Source organism: Gossypium hirsutum, chromosome D01 (genome assembly GCF_007990345.1).
Source record: "Gossypium hirsutum isolate 1008001.06 chromosome D01, Gossypium_hirsutum_v2.1, whole genome shotgun sequence".
Lineage (NCBI taxonomy): Eukaryota > Viridiplantae > Streptophyta > Magnoliopsida > Malvales > Malvaceae > Gossypium > Gossypium hirsutum.
Window position 1 is genome coordinate 63,576,364 of NC_053437.1, and position 23,217 is coordinate 63,599,580.

The 23,217-nt window shown below is 33.1% G+C and overlaps 2 protein-coding genes across 4 annotated transcripts; one reads left to right on the plus strand and one right to left on the minus strand.

The window, feature by feature from the left end:
• The first annotated feature begins 13,385 nt into the window (after window positions 1-13,385).
• Window positions 13,386-16,949, plus strand: LOC107905294 (uncharacterized). 3 transcript variants are annotated; one of them, XM_016831923.2, is made up of 9 exons: window positions 13,386-13,542; window positions 13,652-13,757; window positions 14,648-15,121; window positions 15,325-15,505; window positions 15,636-15,930; window positions 16,001-16,073; window positions 16,148-16,238; window positions 16,312-16,391; window positions 16,477-16,949. In XM_016831923.2, the coding sequence occupies exons 2-9, from the start codon at window positions 13,668-13,670 to the stop codon at window positions 16,735-16,737; spliced, it is 1,545 nt and encodes a 514-aa protein (XP_016687412.1). In that variant the 5' UTR covers window positions 13,386-13,542; window positions 13,652-13,667; the 3' UTR covers window positions 16,738-16,949. The 3 variants fall into 3 exon arrangements, with proteins under 3 accessions (XP_016687412.1, XP_016687411.1, XP_016687413.1); XM_016831922.2 differs by having other exon boundaries at window positions 13,414-13,757; XM_016831924.2 differs by lacking the exons at window positions 13,386-13,542; window positions 13,652-13,757 and adding an exon at window positions 14,267-14,467.
• A 457-nt stretch (window positions 16,950-17,406) lies between these two features.
• Window positions 17,407-21,853, minus strand: LOC107905293 (dnaJ protein P58IPK homolog). Its single transcript, XM_016831921.2, has 9 exons — window positions 21,583-21,853; window positions 20,341-20,506; window positions 19,955-20,156; window positions 19,718-19,878; window positions 19,540-19,633; window positions 18,803-19,015; window positions 18,610-18,690; window positions 17,920-18,138; window positions 17,407-17,844 (listed from the first exon to the last, which is right to left on the minus strand). The coding sequence occupies exons 1-9, from the start codon at window positions 21,713-21,715 to the stop codon at window positions 17,641-17,643; spliced, it is 1,473 nt and encodes a 490-aa protein (XP_016687410.2). The 5' UTR covers window positions 21,716-21,853; the 3' UTR covers window positions 17,407-17,640.
• Between the last annotated feature and the right edge of the window lie 1,364 nt (window positions 21,854-23,217).

A 23,217-nucleotide genomic window follows, 5' to 3' on the forward strand; every position in this document is an offset into this window, starting at 1 on the left:
ATAACTATAACCGTTGTCGCCCTGGCTCGACCTCCAACTACCACTACCTCGACTCGACCTCCAGCTTTTCTCCACCACCACCATTGCTCACCCATTGGCAGGGCTCTTGTATCCAACTTTGCCACTGTTTTAGATAATAGGGAGGTCATGAATCTTGCTTTTGGTGGTGAGGGAGAAAAATTATAACTTGGTTATACTGGAAAGTCCTTAAGTTTTTCCCTACGATTATAATTTAAAACTTCTGTATCATCCTCTTCCGATTAGGTGGAACCTGAACCCCTGACCACATAATCACCATCAAATGGCCTCCTAAGTTATACTCTATACCGTGACCCCACATTAACTGTTGGATCTAGTGCCCTAAGTATAATATTTTCGTTTAAGTACAGTTGTAAATTTTTCGAACAGATTGGTTAATAAAATTATTCATAAATTACATTAATACTTTGTATATTGTCCTCACATTTTTTTTCCATGCAAAGTAAAATGGAAGTAAATGTTACTCATTGGTTGTCTAATGTTTAATTAGCATTAAGCGGTATTACGTGGTCTGATCGTAATACAGAAAGACAATTTATATTAGTAGACAAACCCAAAAATTTCTGTAGTCTAATCGGAAATGATAAAACAAATTGAAAGAATAATATGGGGGTTTTTTTTACGTATATAATATAAAATTAAAAAAATATTGAAATGGCATGTTTCAAAATTTATGTACCAAAATGGTACATTCAAAAAGGTGGAGCGTGGTGCATAGGCGACACCACCCTAATTCTGACGTATCTAAAACAATAAAATAAAAAAAACTAATGAAAACAAAAAATAAAAAATAAAATTGATGAAAATAAAAAGTGATGGGACAGCACACCAATCATGTCTAGGGAAGAGGCAGCACTTGGTCACGCCATCCCTATAGACGGCACCAGCCTGCAGGCGATGAGACAGGTCATGGCATTAACCCCCGTGAGTTGTGTGTTTGGGGACCTTATAATGGTCCTCAATGCCCCATTTTTGGCGAGAAGAGAGAAAGAATTTTGAAGAAAATAAGAGAAGAAGAAGAAGGAGAAAGAGAGGGAAGGGAAGGGAAGGGAAGGGAAGGGAAGGGAAAAAAAAAGAGAAGCAGAATAAAGAAAGGGAAGGAGAAAGAGAAGGAAAATAAAATAGAAATAGAAAATGAAAGGAGAGTTTGTTGTTTAGGAAAGATTAGGTGTTTAAGAGAAGGTAATTTTTTGTTATAGATTAATGTTAATTTAATTTGTTTTTTTGTTATTATTTTTTATTTAATTCAGATTTAATTTTTAATTTATTTTTGTAAGGTATTATTTGGTTAAAAAGAGCTATTAAGGTATGTTTGTATTTATTTTTTATTTTCATTTATTCATAATTTATTTTTAATGTTTATTGAAGTAAAAAATACCGTTTATGTTATGTACAAAGAATGTTTTATTTTTTATGTAATTTATTTGTTATGTGTGTTTTAGATTGATTATATATAATTTTTTATGTGATTTATTTGGCATGTTATTTTGATTATTTTTAATATTTTTTTAATTTTTTATGTAGGTAAAAGATGAGACCATTATTATGGAATTTGTGAATGAGACCATTGAGTTGGAATTTATGAGATAAATTAGAAATTAGTTTATATGTTCTAATTTTTTAAGATTTTATAATTGAGAATAAGAATTTATGTTTTTAAATTTTATTTTATGTTTTTTATAAATATTATAAATGTAATTTCTTTTGAATCCTTCTATGCAAAATATATATATTGACAATAATTAAGTTGGCATGTTATTCTATATATATTACATTTAAATCCAAAATATTTTACTTATTATCATATTAAAATAATAATAAAAATATTCGTATTGATTATGTTAAGATAGTTTATATTATTGGCATGTTATTTTTGTTATTTTAATAATTTTTTTGTTTTTTATGTAGGTAAAAGATTAAACCATTGAGATGAAATTTGTGAATGGGACCATTCAGTTGGAGTTTGAGTTGGAATTTATAAGATATATTTATTTTGTTAATGTAGTATAGCAAAAAATATGATGTGGACAAAACTGTTTGTTTTTTTTTGTAATTAAAAGCAATGTATAAAATTTAGGCATTTTGATAAATATTGAAAATGCATCAAACTTTGAAATTAATAACCGAAATTTGTTTTGAAATTGTAGGTATCGTAATGGTTTCATTGATTAAGAACGATGGTCACATATCAAACACAGTTAATAACATAGTAATATATTGTTATTTGTTAATCACGAGTTTCCTTAAAAAATCTATGTCATTTACTGAAATAAATTATGTTATTATAACTATTTTCTGTAATTTAATAGTGTTAGGGCCCTTACCGCGCATTAAGAGGTAGAGTGAATGGTTTAGGATATTCCCCGGATGAACGACTGATGCCATACTTGGAGTTAGTTGGATTCGGGTCAACAGCATTGATCCAGGCGTTTGATTTACGGTACAATTTAATATCTACATTGGTTGAGCGTTGGCGCCTGGAGACCCACACTTTTCATTTGTCGTGTGGGGAGTGCATTGTCACTCTGGATGATATTGCATTGCAACTTGGACTCCCAATCGACAGGAGTGCCGTAACGGGCGTAAGTACAATAGCTGAGCTGACTGCCTTTTGCTATAGCCTACAAGGAGTCTCACCCAATGATGCTGAGTCCAAATTTAAGGGTTTGAGATTTTCATGGCTGAAAGCCAATTTTAAACATTTATCAATTAATGCCACTGAGCATGAGGTTATGTGTGCAACTCAAGCATATATTATGCATACTATAGGGGGTATACTAATGTCAGATGCGAACAACAACAGGGTTCATTTGATGTATTTACCCCTATTAGCTGATTTACAGAATGTTCACTCGTATAGTTGGGGTTCCCCAGTTGTGGCTATATTGTATCGTGAGCTTTGTCGGACGAAAAAGCTTGATGCCGTAGACATAGGCGGATGCCTTATATTGCTGCAGCTATGGGCTCATTATCGGATGCCATTCTTGGCATCGGTTAGGCACCAAGCATATGTATTTCCACTAGTGAACAAGTGATAAAATTTAACTTGTTATAGCAATTAATTGACATTTTTTCTAATGATACTATTCTAACATGTAATTTGTTTTCGTAAATGGAGTTTTTATTCTGGTATTGGGAGGTCGTACACTGTCCCAATATATCGTCTGATGATTGAACAACATGTCGGGAAAGGGGTAAGCTATTCCAATATTCGTGTCATGTAATTACTTTGTATATCTTACTCGAATCGTGTTAAATTTTAACCATGTTATTAATCGTGCAGTTTATTTGTATGTTGTATCGAAGACTAGAAATTCCTATTGTTATACCCTTGTTCGCCTACATTTGTTCTCACATGTGGTGTATTAACGCACCAATTATCAATTTCCAGACAGTCGAGTGGTATAACGGGGATAGAGGACTTCGGTAGTTTGGTTGTATCCAATATATCCCGACTCCACCAATGCAGTTGGGAAAGATTTACGGGATTAACAAGAGAGGAAAACATGAAAATAATTTAGGGGTTGTGCACCAGAAATATATTGCAGTGTGGGATAATCGGATAGCGCGGAAACCTCATATGGATATTTCTTATGATTTGCAACCATCATTAGAGTACATACAATGGTACTCTAGTAATGGAAAATCATATTTACTTGGTGGGCAGTCGACTGTAGTTCCTCCGCACATGCATCGACTTAGGGAATACGAGCCAGTGCCCGATATAGAGACCAAGCCAAAGCCAGAGCCCGAGCCTGAGCCCGAGCAGTCGCATACACATTCTGCTAATAGTTCTTATCATCCGGAGTTGTGGGTCAATGACTATTTCCCGGGCTCGTCAGGACACGGATATCATTTCGGGTTTGATATCTTTAGACCAGTACCACTGCAGTATAATATTCCTCCCGGCCCATATCCACCGTATTACTCCAATATTCCTGGGTCATATCCACTGCAATACAGCACTCCCTCCGGCTCAAGTTCATCGATGGCGTTCGGGGCATATAATTTTTCTTCCATGTTTCGTACACCCCCACCTGCGACTGAAGAGGATGTTGATTGCCACGATCACCCACAACATGAACGTCGACCCTCGCAAAAATATACCCCTAGGACCACACCATCAAACCATTAATTTTAGAGGTTTTTTATAATTTAAATATTACAAAGTTTGTACTTTTTTATTCTAAAAAAATATAAATCAAGAAAAAGACAATCTTTTTATTTATTTAATTAGATTAATTGCAACATTAAAACTTGGAACAAACTTTGTGGCCATAAATTAGATTAATTGCAACATTACAACATTAAAACTTGGAACAAACTTTGTAATATAAATTTTGTAATATAAATTAAATACATTACAATATTAAAAATTGGAACAAACTTTGTAATATAAATTAGGTACATTAGATTACATAAGCTCAATTTTTACCAGATCGTGATGATTATTCAATATGATAGTTTTGCTACGGGCATTTACTCCGATTATGACCAGCTAATCTGCATAATCCACAATGCTTACCGTTATATTTCTCCCTAATGTCTATTTCATTATGGATTCTGAATGATTACGGACGACCTTTTTTCTGGGACAAGCTCGAAAGTCATCAGAGGCACCTCCCAGGTAGATAGGTTAGGCAGGATAGGGAACTCATTCTCCCAGGCACACAATGTGCACTCGAGGGTGTACACATCATCGACAAATCGTTCAACAGTGAGCGAGACTTTAACACAAGCTACCACGACATGTTCACATGGATAATGAAATGTTTGGAACCTCCTGCAATCGCACCATATATTTCGAATATCAACTTCATAGAACCTAGTTGGTATATCGAGTCGACGACAGATGGTCTCCATAACTCAAAATGTTTCAAGACATCGTGAATATACTTTTACATTAATTGACCCTGCCATCCAACGGTTTGCAACCATTGCATCCCTGACATCTTCGATAAACACGTGTCTCATCTCTATTTGGTTGACTTGTTGTAAACCCATTCTTGGCATTAAGGTAGTCAACCTGTAGAATGTAGCCGAAAAGACAGATGAAATCGGAAGATGTTGTTTTTTCAACAACACAGTGTTGATCCCCTCCACCAAGTTTGTGGTCATTTTACCATAACGAAAGCCCTCCCTAAAACTTTGAGCCCATTGCCACGGCTCTATGGTACCCAACCACTGTCAGAAAGATGTATTCGTTTGACCATCCATGTCACTCTCAAGTCGAGTCATTCTTTGGCGAAAAATGTGTGGCTCTAGCTCGTGCACTGTATATGTATTAAGAAAAAATAAGTTACGGTATTGCCCTAAAACATTAAAACTTATATTGAAAAGATAAGGTTATCATTTACCCATTCTCACAACTTGTCTCCGCCAGTCTACATTCTTAAAATCTCGATGGAAGTTAGCCACGATGTGTCGGATACACTCAGCGGATCTCTATGGCACACCGGAATGCATAATGGCGTCCATTAATCTTTTCCCTCTATCGGAGATGGTGCAAATATTATCGTTGATAATAACATACCTCCGCAGGTTGGTAAGAAAGAATTCTCACGATTCCATGTTCTCCCTATCTATGATGGCAAATGCTATTGAGAGCACGTTCTTATTTTTGTCTTTAGCAACCGCAAGAAGTAGGATCTGTGTATATTTTCTGTATAGCTAAGTCTCATCTACTTGCACAAATGGCTTATAGTGGGAAAATGCGCGCACACATGGATCAAGCATCTAGAACATCCGATGAAAAATTCTTTTTTTCAATTGTAGTTGGTCATTCGGGCCGTAATAAGGTCGTGTTTGTAACTTAATGATAGTCCTTGGTACATACTTCCACATAGCAGCTATCCATCTCTATAGCTTATTATACGATGCATCGAAATCCCCGTACAATTACTTCATTGCCATCTATTTAGCTATCCACGCCTTTTGGTATGATACTCTATACTGGAATTGTGCCTGCATTTCGGCAATTAGTACCGAAACTTTAATAGTCGGCATGTCCTTCACCATTGGCATGATACACGTACAGATAGTTTTGGAATCAAGTTTTCGATGATCTTCTGTCATATATGTTGATGTCCATGTGTGAGGCCCAACAAATTTTTGTATCTCCCACATTTGTGAATTTTGAATAAATGCAGCTCGTACCAGCCAATTGTAGCCTTCCACCAACTTCCAACACTCCCTAATATATAATGTCGATTTAGGCACTACGACTTTGTAGTCCACTGACATATTCATGATATACCGCTTAATAGTGAATACGCACTCTTCCTTACTTTTGAATCTCTGGCCTACGAACAACTTCTCAGGATCGGAATCTACAGCCAGTCGGTGAGCAGGTAGTATTTCACGGTACTCTGAGAACTCCGCTACTTGCGCCGCATCGGGGGTCTATGAGCGATATATGTAGCCCAAGATTATTGTGTATCACAATACGTCGAATCTAGTTCCCCACTGAAGACGTGTTAATGTTTCTATCGTCATTCACGTTTTCATTGTCAATATCATCGGGGACCTCGCCCACATCGGAATCTCTATCACTATCAACCTCTTGATCATAAGGATCACTACTATTGTATCCATCATCACCAACCACATCAATATTGGGTGTAACATTAAGATCGATATCGATCCTACGTATAGTCAATTCACTATCAACGTACGATATTGGAGCCACCATATACGGTTCTTCAGCTCCATGTTCTTCACTAGATGTTGTGAGATCTTCAGTTGGCTTCACACTAGCTAACTCAGCAAATAACTGAATCGGTGCATTTTGGTCACTTTGATTCCTACAATAAATAGCGATCATTGTTTTCACGTCTTCATCATCTACAAGTTCCGTTTCAGTAAATTTGATGGGATCTGTCGAAACTGGAAACTTGTAGAAAAGTTTCGAGATCCTTCTCCCACAATGTCTAACAATTTTTGCGCTAATCATTTCCTTCATATCATCGAATGAGACATTTCTATTAAATCTCATTGCTATTTGTTGTCGACATTCAAATATACATCTAATGGTTGTTGTCAAGATAATTCCAGCAAAATAAACGCATACGAAAAACTGATTATCTATTTACAGTACTCAATCTATTAAAAAATAAACAAAAATTCTCAAAACAATTTCGAACAGCATAAAAATACTTACATAAAAAATTTAATGAATGAAAAGAGACCATTTCTAACAATATCAAATTTATTGCCATTTTTAACAATATTTATGACAAAAATATTTTCAATATTTATCTATTTTTTTCTATTGTTATCACTAACTAACAATTACTTTATAATAGTTACTAACATAAAAACTTTCAAATATATTAAAAAAATTTAAAACATAACATTCACAATAAACACATAATTAATCTAAACACAAAACTTACTAACAAATCACAATAAACAAAATAACTTTAAAATAAAACATAAAAATAACATTAAACAAACTATATAATATTAACAAAATAATTTTTATTATCATAATCTATTCTATTTGAAAATAACGATAAAAATAATAAAACATTTTCTTTCTTCTCTTCTCATTCTCTTGTTCTGCTATTTTTTTAATTGATACTTTAAAATTGAGCTAGATAGGGGAGTGGAGGGGGGGAAGCTACTGGTGTCGCCTATAGGGATGGCGTGATCGGGTGCCACCTCTTCCCTAGGCATAACTGGTGTGCTGTGCCATCACCAGCTTTTTTCATCAGTCTTTTTATTTTTATTTTTTGTTTTCATCTGTCAGATGCGTCAGAATTAGGGTGGTGTCGCCTATGCACCACCCTCTACCTCTTTGAATGTACCATTTTAGTGCATAATTTTTGAAACATGCTATTTCAGTATTTTTTTAATTTTATATTATATACGTAAAAAAACCCAATAATATGTCATCTATTAAGTCCAATTAAGGATATGCCTTGTCTTGGGCATCGGAGCGGATGACTCCTAGAAGATAGAGACATAGATGTGGCTGACTGGACTAACAGTACATTGGACTAGACCCAAGCAAAATAGATCCAGAATCTGTTTATGGATTAATCACTTGTGCGTTTATAATGTAGCATACCAAAATCCTGAGTGGATGGCAGATTATGTATGCGTGACTTGTACACTTTGATATAAGTAAAAGTTTGAGTTCAAATTGATAAGAAACTGAAAACTGGTGCATTGGGTGTACGACTTCTGTAATATATAGCGTCATTTACAACAATAGAATTCATAGCCCAAAACATGGGTAAATAATTTCCTCTCATTGGCATTACATGGTTGATGAAAAATAAACGTAGCCACAAGTCATTCGTCTTTGTGATGGATGACTTGATCACTATTTGATAATGATTGAATTTTTATGAAGGAAGATGTAATGATTACTATAAGATAAAATAGGATTATATTAGGAGAACGAATATTATTCCAAAGAGATTAAGGATATCCTATGAGGGTCACACATTTATGATAAGGTAATTGGACGAGTACTGGGTAGCTGCTTTCGTAATAGTATGTCACTGGGGAGAGCTCAGTCACGATACTATAATGGAATGACTTTATGACTAAATGAGTTTATAATTAATAAGCGAAAAGCCAGAACTTAATTGTAAATCATTTGAGCCTCAACTACATATTTCCAATCGATTCTTCCACTAGCTCATTGAAACCAGAAATGAATTGCGTGTTTGAATAGAAATGAACGAAATGAATAGGTAAAGAGAAATGGGAAACATCCAGGAATGATTGTGGTTTTCTCTTAAATGGAGAAATGAAATCATTTGAAAATGAATGTAGGTTTCCAAAAATGAAAATAAAAATGAAAATGGAAATGGAAATGATGTGTTTACAATCCCATATGGATTATTTAAAAAATGATCAGAATAATGCATTAATGTTTTTGGATTATTTTGAAGCCCGAAAATAAAAATAAACCATTTGATAATAGTGAACATGTTGAATTGTGAAATATTGAACATGTTTTCTCGAAATTTTATCAAGGGCAAAATCGTCAAAATTTTGTTGGGAGTAAAATAGGGATGAGAAAATTATTTTACCTATAAATATTAAATTTTATTTTGTGAAATAGAAAAACTGAATCGGGTTAGATCACATTACAGAGTACTGGATCAAAAAGGCCTAGGAAGTACTCGTAATTGGACTTAATGTGAGAGAGGCCCAAAAACTCTTAGTCCTATTCTAAGTAACACGCTTTTCTATTTGAAATAAACCTATAAAACTAAACAAAAGTTCTACATTCTCTTTCTATAAATAGATGGCACCAGTAGAGCTATTAACACAACTTTGAGAGATTGTTATTCTGCCGAAAAATAAAGAGAAATTATTCTCAACTATTACATATATTTTTCTGGAATAACAATTTTACCGGTTTCTTTTAATAAGAGAGAATTTTCTTTTTTCACCCAAAAATGAGAGAACTTTTCCTAGTTTTGTGTTTAGATTCAATTAGTTCGAGCTCACACTCAAAGTAGTTCGTGTTATGAGAATAGCGGAGAAGATCATTTGGTTGAAAGTTGAGAACAATAAACGTCAGTTACCCGAAAACATAGGTACGAATTCGATTAATGTTTATTGTTATAAATATCACAAACCGGGTCGATTTTCAAAATTTTAATTGTTTGCTGTGCAAGAAAGCTATTTTCAAACCGAGATTTTTCCAACATTAACATCTATCAACTAGGAGCCTTTGTTATACTACAACCTGTGACCGTATAAGCACCGCGAACTCGAAGCTTGATTTGCAATGCGATGAGCTTCTAAGGCAATTGTTCCATCCTAACACAACAGTAGAAATGTATAGGTCTCCCAGCGCTATTGCACCACCGTCAACTGAAATATGTCTTTAAGCTTTCATAATGTCTACCTCAAACACGAATATAATTAAATTGGCCTCCCCATATTTTCAACCCTAAACTCGACCAATGAGAGAGAAGCTCAAAAAGTGTCCAGCTAAGCATGTTTTCTTGCACAGTCAGCAAAATGTGTCAGGACGCTTTTTCATCTTCTCTCACCAAAATCAGCCTATTCCATTTTAAAAAAAAACTGGATTTTTTTTGGCTAATTTAGCCAATATAAAAGGGTTGCACTAATTAATTAACAAAGAATTTTACAACAAATAAGCATAAAGATAAATTTAATTTTTAATGTTATTTTATTATTTTGATCTTTATTTTTAAAAGTTTAATTAAAATACTTTTTTATGATAAGTTAATTTTAAAATTTTAATAATATTAAGGAGAAGGGATTGTATGAAATTATGATTCTATGTCATCACTATCCCTTTTTAATAGGAGAATGAAAAATCAGATTTTTGTCCTGATTTTCAGCTTTTTCCTTCTGAAAAAAATTCAAATTCAACTAAAAACGCTAAAAATTAGGAGAAAAATTTTGATTTGTCATTCTTCTATCAGAAAAGGATAAGGATGACGTAGAATCACAGTTGCATACAATCCTTTCTCTAACATTAATATAACAGCTTGTGTGGTAGTCCACGTGTACTTTTTTTAACATTTTAATTTTTTTAAAGTACATATAAATTATCACGTAGCTACTACATTATAAATGTTAAAATTTTAACAGTCCATCCAAATTTTCCAAAAGATATTAATTTAACTAAATTTTGAGGGTTGAAAACCAAAATAATCTAAAAATAAAAATTAAGGCTAAAGTAATAAAAATTAAATTTTAAAAGCTAAATTTATATTTATCCATTATAAAAATTATAATTTTTAAATATAATTATTACGCATAACAATAAATTTATTCAATGCATCTTAAATAATAAATAAAATTGTTAATTATTACATTTAGTTAGAGGTGATCATGAGTTGTGTTGGACCGTAACAAAAATTCAACCCCGTTTGATAGGGTCTAGTGGGCCTAAAATTTTGCCCAAGTCTGGTCCGGATAAAAATGCTAAAACCTGAGTCTAGTTCTGCTCGCCTGTGTTAAAATTTTTTATATAAAAACAAATTAAAAAATATAATACACTAAAAATATTAAAATAAATGTTTCCCAATAAATTGAAAATAAATTACAAAAAAATTTTATACTTAAATAACACTATGACATGTGCAACTTAACAAGCAAATGCCTCTAAAATGGTAATGTAATTAACAATAAAATAAGAGTTATACAATGAGGGTGTTTGATAAACAAAGTTTTGAGCATTTTTTAGCTGATTTGAGCACAAATAGAGGATTGAGTAGTCAAACTCTCTAATTGTAGTGTTTGGTGAATAGAGATTTATAAGCGTTTGTTGAGTTAAAACCTCCAAAACAAAAAAATCTGGAATGCCCAACTTCTTTCCCAGCTGATTAGGAATGAGATATGCAAACAATAACAACAAAACAATAACAATATAATAGTGAAATGACAGCAAAACAATGGAAAATAACAATATTTTTTTTGTAAATTCGATTCGGGCCAAAAAAAAGCTCACCTGAGGCCCGACTCATTTTTGAAACGAGCTTTATTTTTTTGCTCAAGCCCATTTTCCGAACTTATATTTTTGTCTAAATCTTACTTTTCAAGCAGACTCGACCTGACCCATGATGAGGTCTAATCATTTAGTATAATGTTATTATTAATTGTATTAACAAATATCTTATGTTTTGTTTTAAATATCACCTTAATCATATCCAATGAATTAACATTTCTTTCTTTCAAAAAGAAAAAATAACAATTTTTGAAGGGCAATATTAACTTTTTACCATTAATTTATATTTTTGAACGCAAATTCAACATTTGAAAACTTATTAATTAATTATGAATGCGAATTTTTAAAGTCAAGTTCATAAATAGTAATTAAAAAGAAACCAAAATAAAATTACTACAAAACAATCAATTTTCTGCTCATAACTCCTCTTTTTTTTTTCCCTTTTTCATCCTTATATGATCAAAATTAACAATATATTAAGATTTACATAATGTAAATTATGTAATAGTAATATAATTCTTTTTATAGTTTTTTATATTTTAACTCTTTTTTAAAAATTTCGGTCAATTGAGTTTTTGCTCAATTGGTAGGAGTATTATTGTCGAGAACGTGGGTTCGGATGTATTGAAGCGTATTATCCTTCCATTTTATGGGTTGAGGAGGGGCTATGGGTAGTTCTAGATATTGTCTAGAAAAACAGATATGATCAGAATCTATAATGAGATTATTAAAAAAAAAACTCATTTTTAAAAAATTTCAATTTATCTATTAAAGATATTATATATGCAAAGTACTCTTTTTAAAAGTATACAAAATACATTTATAAAATAAAAACATTTTTGGTACACTGTGAATGGAGTCTTTAAACTCTACAAGTAGGGTCACGGGTTGATAAATATCTAGGGATATACTAAAATATTAAAAAAAATTTTAAAAAAAGACAAATGTCGATTTTTTAATGTTACTTGTGGAATAAAAAAATATTGGTAAAAACATAAATATAAAAAAAAATTAAAATATGATACAATGTATTATAAAAAAATACGAACACTAAAAAGAATCTCAATTTTATATATCTATACTAATAATAATAAAACCTCTGATTGAGTTGGTATTACGAGTTAACCGAGTACTAATTCAGTTAGAAAATGACTAATATATATATATTAACTACTACTATTATTTTGGTGGCCGTTTTATTGTTATTATTATCTTTTTCATACTTTTATATAGTTTTTAAATAGAAGAACTAAAATTAACATGTCCAGAGATTAAACCCGTATCGAATGGATTTATAAACAAATTCTTTATCATTACAACAATAACAATTATTGAGTAAAGTTTTAAAAAAATAAACTTTTAACATAAAATGTTTTATCTCACCGAATTTGTGTATATAGGTAATGTCATCGATTGAGTTTGTGTCATAAGTTAACTCGATACTAACTCGCAATTAATGTAGTTATTTATGCGTTTAAATTTTGTTTTACTCACAATTTAATTTTTTTATTTATTTTAATATTGTACATATTTCATGTGTTAATATAATTAATCAATATCGAACATTAAATTTTATTATTTATTGTATATTAATTTATATTCTAAATACGTGATTTCTACCTTTCTAATATAAATAATTAAATTATGAAAATTTATATAAATTACATACAATTATCATAAAATAAATATAATCCAAATATAAGAATTTTAGTAAATTAATATTATAATTTCCCCTGTAGAACCAAAATCATGTGACAAACCCACCTTGCCAAATAATATTGTAACTAAATTTGTTACTTTGTCTCCATTTCATCATCAAACAAATACACTTACATCAGCAAAATTTTGTTTTCAATTTTATTTTAAATTAAAAAATACTTTCTTTTTTTTTATTTAAAGTTTTTTAAAAAATTCAATGAACTCTTCTCTCTTTCTCTCTCTTTTCCCTTAAGATGGCCACCTCAGTTTGCTCATATAATCTCTCTGTCAGTTTCCCTTACCTGTTTTTCATCAACCAGTGTAAAAAGATTTTCAGACAAAGTTCAAAGAAACAGGTTTTTTCTTGTCAGAAAATCATAATTGAAGTTAACTATAAAACACCCCCCATCATCATCTGTCTCTTCTGAAAAAAGTTTGAATCTTTTCTCTTTCTTTTTTTCTCAGAAAATTGTTATGAAACATGGAAAATGAAGGAGACCATGTATTGAAGAATGGTGAAGGAACAAGCAGTTGCAATAGCAACAACACTCTTAATCCTCCACTTCAAAGGGTACTTTTATTTTTTATTTTCTTTTGTCTTGCTAGATAAAAATCATAGCTTTCTTTTTTTGTCCATTTTGAACCTTTTAGCTTTTTTTTTTTGCTTAAAGATCATGAATTTCTTGTCCTGTTTTTGATCTGTTTTCTTTTCTTTTTTTTAAAGTCGAAGAGAAAATTTGAAGAATTAGAGTTTCAACTAAAAAGTGAAAAGCCTTTGTTGCAGTCTGCAAATTTTTGGGGAAAAATATTGTGTTAGATTGTAAGGTATATATAGGTTTATGTGGAATTTTATCAAACACTAAGCAATCATAAAGATTAAAACTAAGCCATGTTTTTGGAACTAGCAATTCATAAACAATTCTTCATAATTGTTGAGGGGTGGTGTGACTCATTCGAGAGAAATTTTCGAAGCGTGGTCTAATTGACGGGACAGCTGACCGGACCCCAATAACCGAAGCTACAATCTTCCACAAGTGACCTATATGCCATAGGTCAGGGGTTCGAATCCCTTGGTGGATGGCCGTATGTCCATGTACAGTTGAGGGGCTCCCGGCTCTGCCATTCGCGGCATGCTGGCTCTTGGTTGAGCACGGGAGACAAAACCTTCTCAAGGGACAGTACTTTCGGTTGTTGGGGTCTGATCAGTTGCCCGACAGACACACTTTGTAGATTTCTTCCCAACCGACTCTCAACAATAATAAATGAGGATGGATAATTAAGGTAACAGTTTCAGCTTCTCTTCATCCTTTTGATTCCATGAATATCTATTGATTGAAGCTGTTTTTTTCATTTGAGATTGTAAGTTGATTGAATTGGTAATCTATTGAAGCTAAGGATCCTAATATATCTGCCATATGAATATTGATTGAATGATTTAAAAGTTTAAACTTCTCTTCACAGTTTGCAGATTCAACCGAGATAATCGAAGAGACGCCACACGATCAGCACCGAAGACAAGATGATCTCGTCTTAGAGATACCAAATCGAAGTGTTGAGGATGTGAGGGAGGAGTTTGTAAGAATAGATATGACCTTGACACCAACAGCTACTCCTAGAAGAGTCAATTTTTCACCTATGCCTAGTCCTATTTTTAACAGATTCGACGAGTCCCCTATCTATTCATCGCCGAAGAGTAAACCGTCCTTAAAAGGCCTCCTTCCGAAGTTGAGTTTCAAATATCGAAACACTAATTTGGAGATCGAGAAGGCTGCTATCTTAGCACTAGGAGGTTCATCAGCAGATATACAAGGAAAGCCTCGTATCCCGAGAACGTTTTCTCTCTCGAAGATTTTCACACCGAGAGCTAAAAGTACTTCATCATTACCTGGTACACCGATTGCACATTCAAACCCCGAGTCCACGCACGGGGGGCAGGTAAATTAGCCTTCAACAACCCAATTTTGAACTACAAACACACGAACCAGGATTTATGTTGTACTTTTCCAAAGTTGTCAATTCATCATGCTCGTTACATTCATTGGCACTTATATATATAACCGATGCTTATATATTCCGATACTCCCACTGTGTGTTGTACTATTTTCTACTTGATTCTTACAGAATTGCTCACTTTACAGAAAGGAGGGATCACCGGACCACCCATTCATCGTTCGCATTCAGTGCCTACACTTAACAAAGATGGAAGCATAACGCAATTGGATTCTTTTGGCGGTGTATTTCGTGTAATTCCTACAACTCCACGAGTAGTCAAAGGAACAGTTGTAACAACATCAAACATAGTTATCAAAAGTGATATGGGTAATTTTTCGATTAACTCTACATTCTTATGATTACGTATGGTATTTTCATATGCTGGCAAAATTTTCGATTTTAGCTTTTCTATGCTTGTGATAACCAACCTATGTCATATGTTAGTCTTATTGTTCAGATGGAAACGGTGATGATGGTGAAGATATTCCCGAAGAAGAAGCTGTTTGTCGAATTTGCTTGATCGAACTCGGAGAAGGAGCCGAGACCCTTAAGATGGAATGTAGCTGCAAAGGTGAACTTGCCCTTGCGCACCAAGAATGTGCCATAAAATGGTTTAGCATCAAAGGTAACAAAATGTGTGACGTGTGCAAGCAAGAGGTTCAAAACTTACCCGTCACTCTTTTACGGATTCAAAACGCTCAAGCTCATAACATGAGAGGACCTGGGGTACGAATTGAGTCTGCTAGATACAGGCAAGTATTTCGGTTCGAGATTATCTTCAACGATTGCATGTTTTTAACATGAAAGTACTTTTTTTCGCAGGGTTTGGCAGGATGTCCCGATTCTCGTCATTGTTAGCATGCTTGCTTACTTTTGTTTTCTCGAGCAGCTGTTGGTAAGTTTAGCAATTTCCAAAATTTCCCTTCGTTACGAACTTTTTAGCTGTTCCTAAACTTGCTACGTGCTCAGGTTTCGAAAATGAAGTCCGGTGCTATCGCTATCTCTCTTCCGTTTTCATGTATATTGGGCCTCCTTGCATCCATGACGTCAACAACAATGGGTAACTTTCTTTCGATAGTCTCCTTTTTGCGCATTCCATTATCCGTCTTACGGTACCTTGTTTTTCTTTTCAGTAAGGAGAAAATATGTCTGGCTTTACGCTACGATTCAGTTCGCGCTGGTGGTTCTTTCCGCTCATCTTTTCTACTCATTGGTAAAACTTAGAATTTAGAGGTCTCGGGTTATAACTTGCATTATTCGGATATAGAACCTTATATTGTGTTTCTTGTGATTGACAGCTCCATGTACAGGCTGTTCTTTCGGTTCTTCTCTCGGCATTTGTTGGGTTTGGGTCCACAATGTGCGGAACCTCTATTATTTACGAGGTTTCGGGAGCATGGGAAAGGCGGCACATAGAGTCAAACCAACCGCTTAGTTCTCAAGAGGTACCACGGCCCAATCAAACACCGGTAATGGCACCGTTACAAACACAAACGGATACAAACGCCCATGGTAATGAACCTGAAAGGAGAGCTTTAGAAAGTGGGAATGCCAATTAAGTTTAAAAAATCTATAAGGTGTAAAAAATGGTGTTCAATGAAAGTTTTCTGTTGTACATATACCATCTCATTTTGTAGAGATGCTTTACATGCTTGTCTATTGTTGATTTTATAAAACGTTACTTGGGGGAAAAAGCTTTTCTCCTTTTTTGTTCTTTGGGTTCAATTTCAGTTCCAATAAAATGCTATAATAATCCTTCAATTCCCATAAATTATTGGTTAAATTCTGGTATAGTCCCTATACTTTGCAAAAGTTATGAATTTAATATATGTACTTTTCAAATTAATTAATTTTAATTTTTATATTTTTTAAATTTCAAAATTTTAGTCATGATTCAAACAGTAACAATGAAACCCGTTTAGTTAAATCCAATTACTAGTCATATACTATGCGTATAGTTGTTTACTGCATTTAGATTTTAAAAATAGCAAAACTTAGCACATTTAGTGAGGTCATGAATTTTAAATTCGAAAAGTATAAAACTAAAAATACCAAATTAAATGCAAAGACTAAATCTCACAATTTTCGCCTTCGCAAAATATAGGGGTCAATAGCGGAATTTAACCTAAATTATTTCCACAAATCAAATAAGAGATGGATCAAACAATCAATTTTATAGCTACTAACAGTAAAGATTATGGAGTGAATGCTCAAAAGAACTCAACATATAGCTAAATGAAGGCATTTCAATTTCCTATCAACAACTTATACAAGCTTTAAAATAAAATGAAATGAAATGGAGCAAAACTTTGTGAAAGGGCATATATTGTTCATCTAAGAAACCAATTGTAGTGGTATAAAGTTACATACTTGCTGAAAGATTGTCAGTCTTCTAGTCATATTGATGTTTACGGCTCAAGAACGAGCGAAAAATGTGCTCTTATAACCGATTCCCGAAGGTATCAAAAGTTGAAACCGAAACCACCACCACCACCACCTGGAAATCCTCCTCCAAAGCCACCGGGAAACCCGCCATCAAACGTAAATGTGAAATGTTGTCCTCCACCACCACCGCCAAACGGATTGAAACCACCACCTCCCATACCTATGTCTTCAATATCTTCTCCTCTATCATACCTTGTTCTTTTTTCCTCGTCTCCAAGAACCTGTAAGCAACATTTCATTCATGTAAAAAACAAATGGGATTGATAAAGAAAGTTAAATATTAATGAATCATATACCTCGTACGCAGCAGCAATTTCTCGGAATTGTGCCTCAGCTTCTTCTCTATTATCAACATTCTTATCAGGGTGCCATTGTAAAGCGAGTTTCTTGTACGCACGTTTTATTTCAGCTACCGAAGCAGTCTTTGAAACACCGAGAATTTTGTACCAGTCTTTGCGTTTGCTCATCTTTAAAGCTTTCTCAGCCCTCATAAGCGCCTCACGGATATTCATATCCTGCAAATCAATTTTTAGCTCTCATGAATTAGAGGTACAAGTGATTAGGACAATAGCCAAATATAACTCTCAAAGTCGAACCAGAGGTTATTGCTCAGTGTGTTTTGGTAGGTGCCATGGGTCGTGGACTCAAGATACCTATCTTATGCATGGTATCCTCTAATTTGTAACCTGGGTTTCTTACTTAGCAACAATTCTAACAAAGAGTAAGAAACCATGAAAATGAACTTTGGTAGAATTCAAAAGATCTTCAAAATGCACAAATCGAAACGACTACAAAACCAGTCTTAGATTCAAAAAATTGTTATTATGAGGAACCACAAAAGAGAACCGTGTATCTTTAGGTATAGAAACAAATATGTGCATAGCATGTTACTGATCTAAATACCATAGAGAAGCCTAAAACTATACTCTGGAAGAAGAAAATTTTAATCGAGATAATTGTCATCCAAATTTGATATTATGACTAACCTGAGGTGATTTCTCAGCTGCCGATTTTAGGTCTTCAACGGCACCTTCCCAGTCCTCTGTTAAAAGTTTAGCTTCACCCCTCTGACACATGCACACATAGTTAAAGAGCGAGAATTACGGCATAATGTACTTCAACCAACTGCAGTATAAAGTTCGACAAAGTGTATCGTTATCATTTGACTATACAACAAACCTGTACTAAAGCTTCGAGAAGTTCCTTATCAATGTTAAGCGCCTCAGAGCAACTACTTAAAGCATCCTTCCCTCTTCCGAGCCTAACCAAGACCTTACATAATCCAAGGTGAAGATGCACGTTATGAGCAAGATGATTTGGGTCCAATGCAAGTGCTCCTTTGTAGTCCTCAACGGCAACGCGCAGCTTACCCTTGTTTGCATTATCTTCTGCCTACACATTCCAAGAGTCGAAATATCTTGATAAAATAAGGCCAATACCCCATGTATCTAAACCCTATAGGCCTACACTAATCTCAAACAAACAAAAAAAACAGGTAAAAGTACTATGGATGCCCTTATATTGGGGTCGAATTGCATTTTGCCCCTATTACTAAAAAAAAAGCAAATTAGTCCATCCGTGTTAGATCAAAGAGCAAACTCGTCCTTTTATTAAAAATCCTATCCATTTTTACAATGAAAAATTGGTCCCTGTACGTTAGCATAAGGTACACGTGGCACGCCACATATAACTATCTGGTTATTTTAATAGCCACACTAGTTTTTAACAGTAAAAATAAATTAAATTTTTAACAGAAAGGATCAGTTTGCTCTATGATCTAATGTAAAAGGACTAATTTGCCTATTTTTTGAATAAAGAAGACAAAATGCAATCTAATTCTTAATACAGGTGCATCCAAGGTACTTTTACCAACAAAACCAAAAAGGAAAATTTGGAAACATGTTTGGTGGGCATACACTTTTAGTCTTCTTCAATAAATTTTTCAATCTAAAATATGCTTTCTTCAGTTCACCGTGCTCTGGATCGAGGCGAAGACCTTTCTGGTAATGCCTGAAAAGATCGTGTATTATAACTATAAATCCCAATTATGTATGTGATTTCAATAGCTCATAAACAAGAAAATTTTAAACAAACCTTTGGGCAACATCATGATCTGCTAAATAGTAATAAGCATGACCACGGAGGAGTAAGGCCTCAAGATTGTTCTCATCTTCCTTGAGAATAAACCCGGATTCGGAAATAACACTAGAATAGTCTTTAGCCGCTAAAAGCAGTTTCAACTTTAGCATCTTAGCCTGCAGCAAATGAAGCATATTAGAGTTTATGAATATTGCTATAAAAAATACAACAGAAATGTAAAGTATATGCTACCTTCGAGCATGCTGGAGAAAAAACGAGTACAACTTTATCCACATAATCCAAAGCTTTTGTATAATCCTTGGACTCAAATAAACCGAAAGCTGTTTCCAAAGCACTTTGAGCCTGATGTAACTGAGATAGTTCCTTTTCAGCAACAGAATTTCTGGGTTTTAGTTCTAGAAACTTTTTGTAGCTTTTCTCCGATTCCTCGTATCTGCAATGAAAAAACATTTTTAGTACAGACAAATGCCATCAAAGACTTCAGGATAGCTCAATAAAATCATAGTTTCGTAGTAGTTTTCATCATTTTTTTAACCAAAAATGTGAAAGGAAAAGAGAGTACTGCGAATGATAGATTATATATATATATATCCAAACTTCCTATGATTCAACAATACCGGCATAGCTGACATAAAAGGGATGCACGGCGCATATATGCTTCTGAAAGTGCTGGATCTGCCTCAATAGCAGCATTGAGATCATTGAGTGCCTCACTATAACGCTTCACTTTTATACTCTGTGAAACTCTCTCGAACAACTCAGCAGCATTTCCTAGATTTTCATCTACACATCCAAGTTGAAATGTTAAGCAAAGACATATTGAAAGTATATGCAATGGTTGCAAACTCCAAGAATATTAATTTCGATGTTCAAAAAGCAAGCACTGGCTATTTGGCTCCTCAGACTTAAAACATCATACAACAATGAAACAGACGATGCACTTCTATGAAGACATTGCTGAGCACCTAGTCTAGCCAAGTGGTAGTGTTCTTAACCACTAATGCCATATAAGGGCATGGATTTCAACCCCACCAAGGAGGCCAAAATGCTAAACATTTCCTTGATGGCGAGGCGCTCCCCAAACTCCATGAACCCGTTGGGCTCTCCTTGGAGTTGGGAGACAAAACCTGAGGCTAAAACTGAGCATAGATACCCTGAGCACAATTCCTCCACTGTTTGAGGGCCCGATCAGCTGCTCAATGGACGACACTTCAAAGACTACTCCCGAAAGAGAGCTGATTCCCCTCAACACTTCTCAATTCATTTCATATGGTACATTTTGAAGTAAGTTCGATCACAAAAACGGGTATTTTCAACCCGAATTATCCAAAAGACAAATTCTAATTCATCAATGTTCACAATAGAAGGCTAATGACTAATTACCAAATATGATGATGAACCATAAAATATGATAAAACTATCCATCCTAACCCAATTAAGATCCAATATATTTGATAATCATTTTACTAGATAATGGCGATTTTTGCATATCATAAAATTCAAAACTTTTTCCCATTTGCAATTTTAAAATTTTCATTTTATTTTTCTCACAATTCTACTCAAGTTGGATGAATTAATATAGCAATGCATAAGCAATTAATAAAAGCATAAAATGACTAATTGACTATATAAAAAAACTGATTAAAATTTCCCTTTTTCCCTTCGAAGACTTCCGACTTTCTCACAATCTTTAACCCAAAAACATCATTTAACCACACTCAAACAAAACCCCAGATAAGATTAAAGCTAAAGCACACTAATTTTATTTTGAGAAAAAAACACAGATCAAACTATCAAATCAGCAACAAATTAATGGGAATACTAGAAAAAACACAACAAAGTTAAAAAAGAAAACTAACCCAAAGCAGAAACGAGAGGCTGAAGAAGCAAATGCTGACAAATCAATACAAAATTCAGTATAAAAGCTGTGTAGACAAGTCCTTTCCAAGCCATTGAATTGAAGGCCCAGTTCAAACTCAAACTCTTCAACATTGTTCTTCATTCAGTTCTCTATAAATCAATAGATTTACATAGGAATACCTTTTTGATGTTTAATTGGCAATTTTTTTGGGTTCGGGTATTTTGAGAAAACCAAATATTTGTCAGTAAATGAAAATAAAAAATTAATGGAATTTGAATTTATAAAAAATTTGTTCGAATATTTTTTAGAAGAAATGATCGATGATCCGAGGATTTGCATGTCATTCCACGTTATTTCAACCAATTGATGGAATACACGTAGAATTTAATGGGACCAAAGTGTACGTGGAATTTTTAGCAGTAGAATATTGACACGTCATAGAATAATTTTTCTCTCGACTTGAGACTGGCCCAATTCAAATAATTTCCTGGATTTCCTTAATGTTGGGCCATAAAAAAGCCCAAGGAACTAGACCCATCCATAAATTTGATTCTTTTTAAATCATTAAAAATTTTAAAATGAAAAAAAATTAAAATCTATAGAAAGTAGTAAAAAATATTTAAAATTCAAAATTGTCCAAAAAAAGTTTTAAAAAAATTCAGTACATTTATAAAAAATATTTCCAAATTTTTTTAAATGACTATCAATTTCAAAACTTAAATAATCGAAAAAAAAGTCTAAACATTTAAATTTTATAAAAATTCAAAAATCTTTTCAAAAATATTACTTGTATGGAATATCTATCTATATTCTTTGCAATTGATTTTTAGTTTGATATACTACTTTTTTGACGAAATTTTTATTAAAATTTACAAGTGATGATACTGTTTATGAAAAAATTTATCAAAAAAAAAATCTTTTATGGAGTTTTTTTTTTCAGTTGGATGAATATTTCATAAAAAAAACCAATTTTACACAAACGCCCTTTCAATTTTTTCCTCTCAACTAAGCACCCTAAGGGTGGATTTGGATGGACGGTAGGGTGCGATACAGTGTATTTAGCTTACTTTTTTTCTCAAACTATAATATCACTACAATATCTAATCTCATTACTATCGCTATTTTTACACTAACCACACAAACGCACTGCCTATCCAAATCCATCCTAAACTTGTTAAGTTTGTTATTCTAATAACCAACTTGGCAACATTAGTAAGCGTAGTTTAGCTAAAATATTCAATAAATCTTTATATTCTTTACAAATTTAAATTTTAATCCATCTATTTTTGAGACTTCAAAATTAAAATCCAATTATTAATCTATTAAAAAAATTTCTTTTTCTTTGTTGAATTTGTTGATATGACACTTTTAAATAATTAAAAAAAAACTCACTTGATAATCATGTAACCAAAAAATGACATTATAATGAACCTGAATTTAACAAAATAATTTTAACAATGTTAATAATTGAATCCGAAGTTTGAAATCTGACTAAATTTTTAAAAATAAAAAATACAAAAACTAAATTCCAAAGTTTACAAAACCACGATATAATGATTGATTCTTAATTAAGTGATTGGGATTTAGCTCTTAATAGCTTTATTTACCAAAATACCACACTATATATATAAGC

Bases quoted from the DNA above. Each gene is read 5' to 3' on its own strand.
- LOC107905294 (XM_016831923.2), top strand. From the start codon at position 13,668: ATGGAAAATGAAGGAGACCATGTATTGAAGAATGGTGAAGGAACAAGC. The intron at 15,931-16,000 runs GCAAGTATTTCG...TTTTTTTCGCAG, and splicing joins ATTGAGTCTGCTAGATACAG to GGTTTGGCAGGATGTCCCGA. The intron at 16,392-16,476 runs GTAAAACTTAGA...TGTGATTGACAG, and splicing joins CTCATCTTTTCTACTCATTG to CTCCATGTACAGGCTGTTCT.
- LOC107905293 (XM_016831921.2), bottom strand. From the start codon at position 21,715: ATGTTGAAGAGTTTGAGTTTGAACTGGGCCTTCAATTCAATGGCTTGG. The intron at 20,157-20,340 runs GTATTGTTGAAT...TTTTCATTGCAG, and splicing joins CTTTTATGTCAGCTATGCCG to ATACGAGGAATCGGAGAAAA. The intron at 18,139-18,609 runs GTTAGTCATAAT...ATTGATTTGCAG, and splicing joins CAGCTGAGAAATCACCTCAG to GATATGAATATCCGTGAGGC.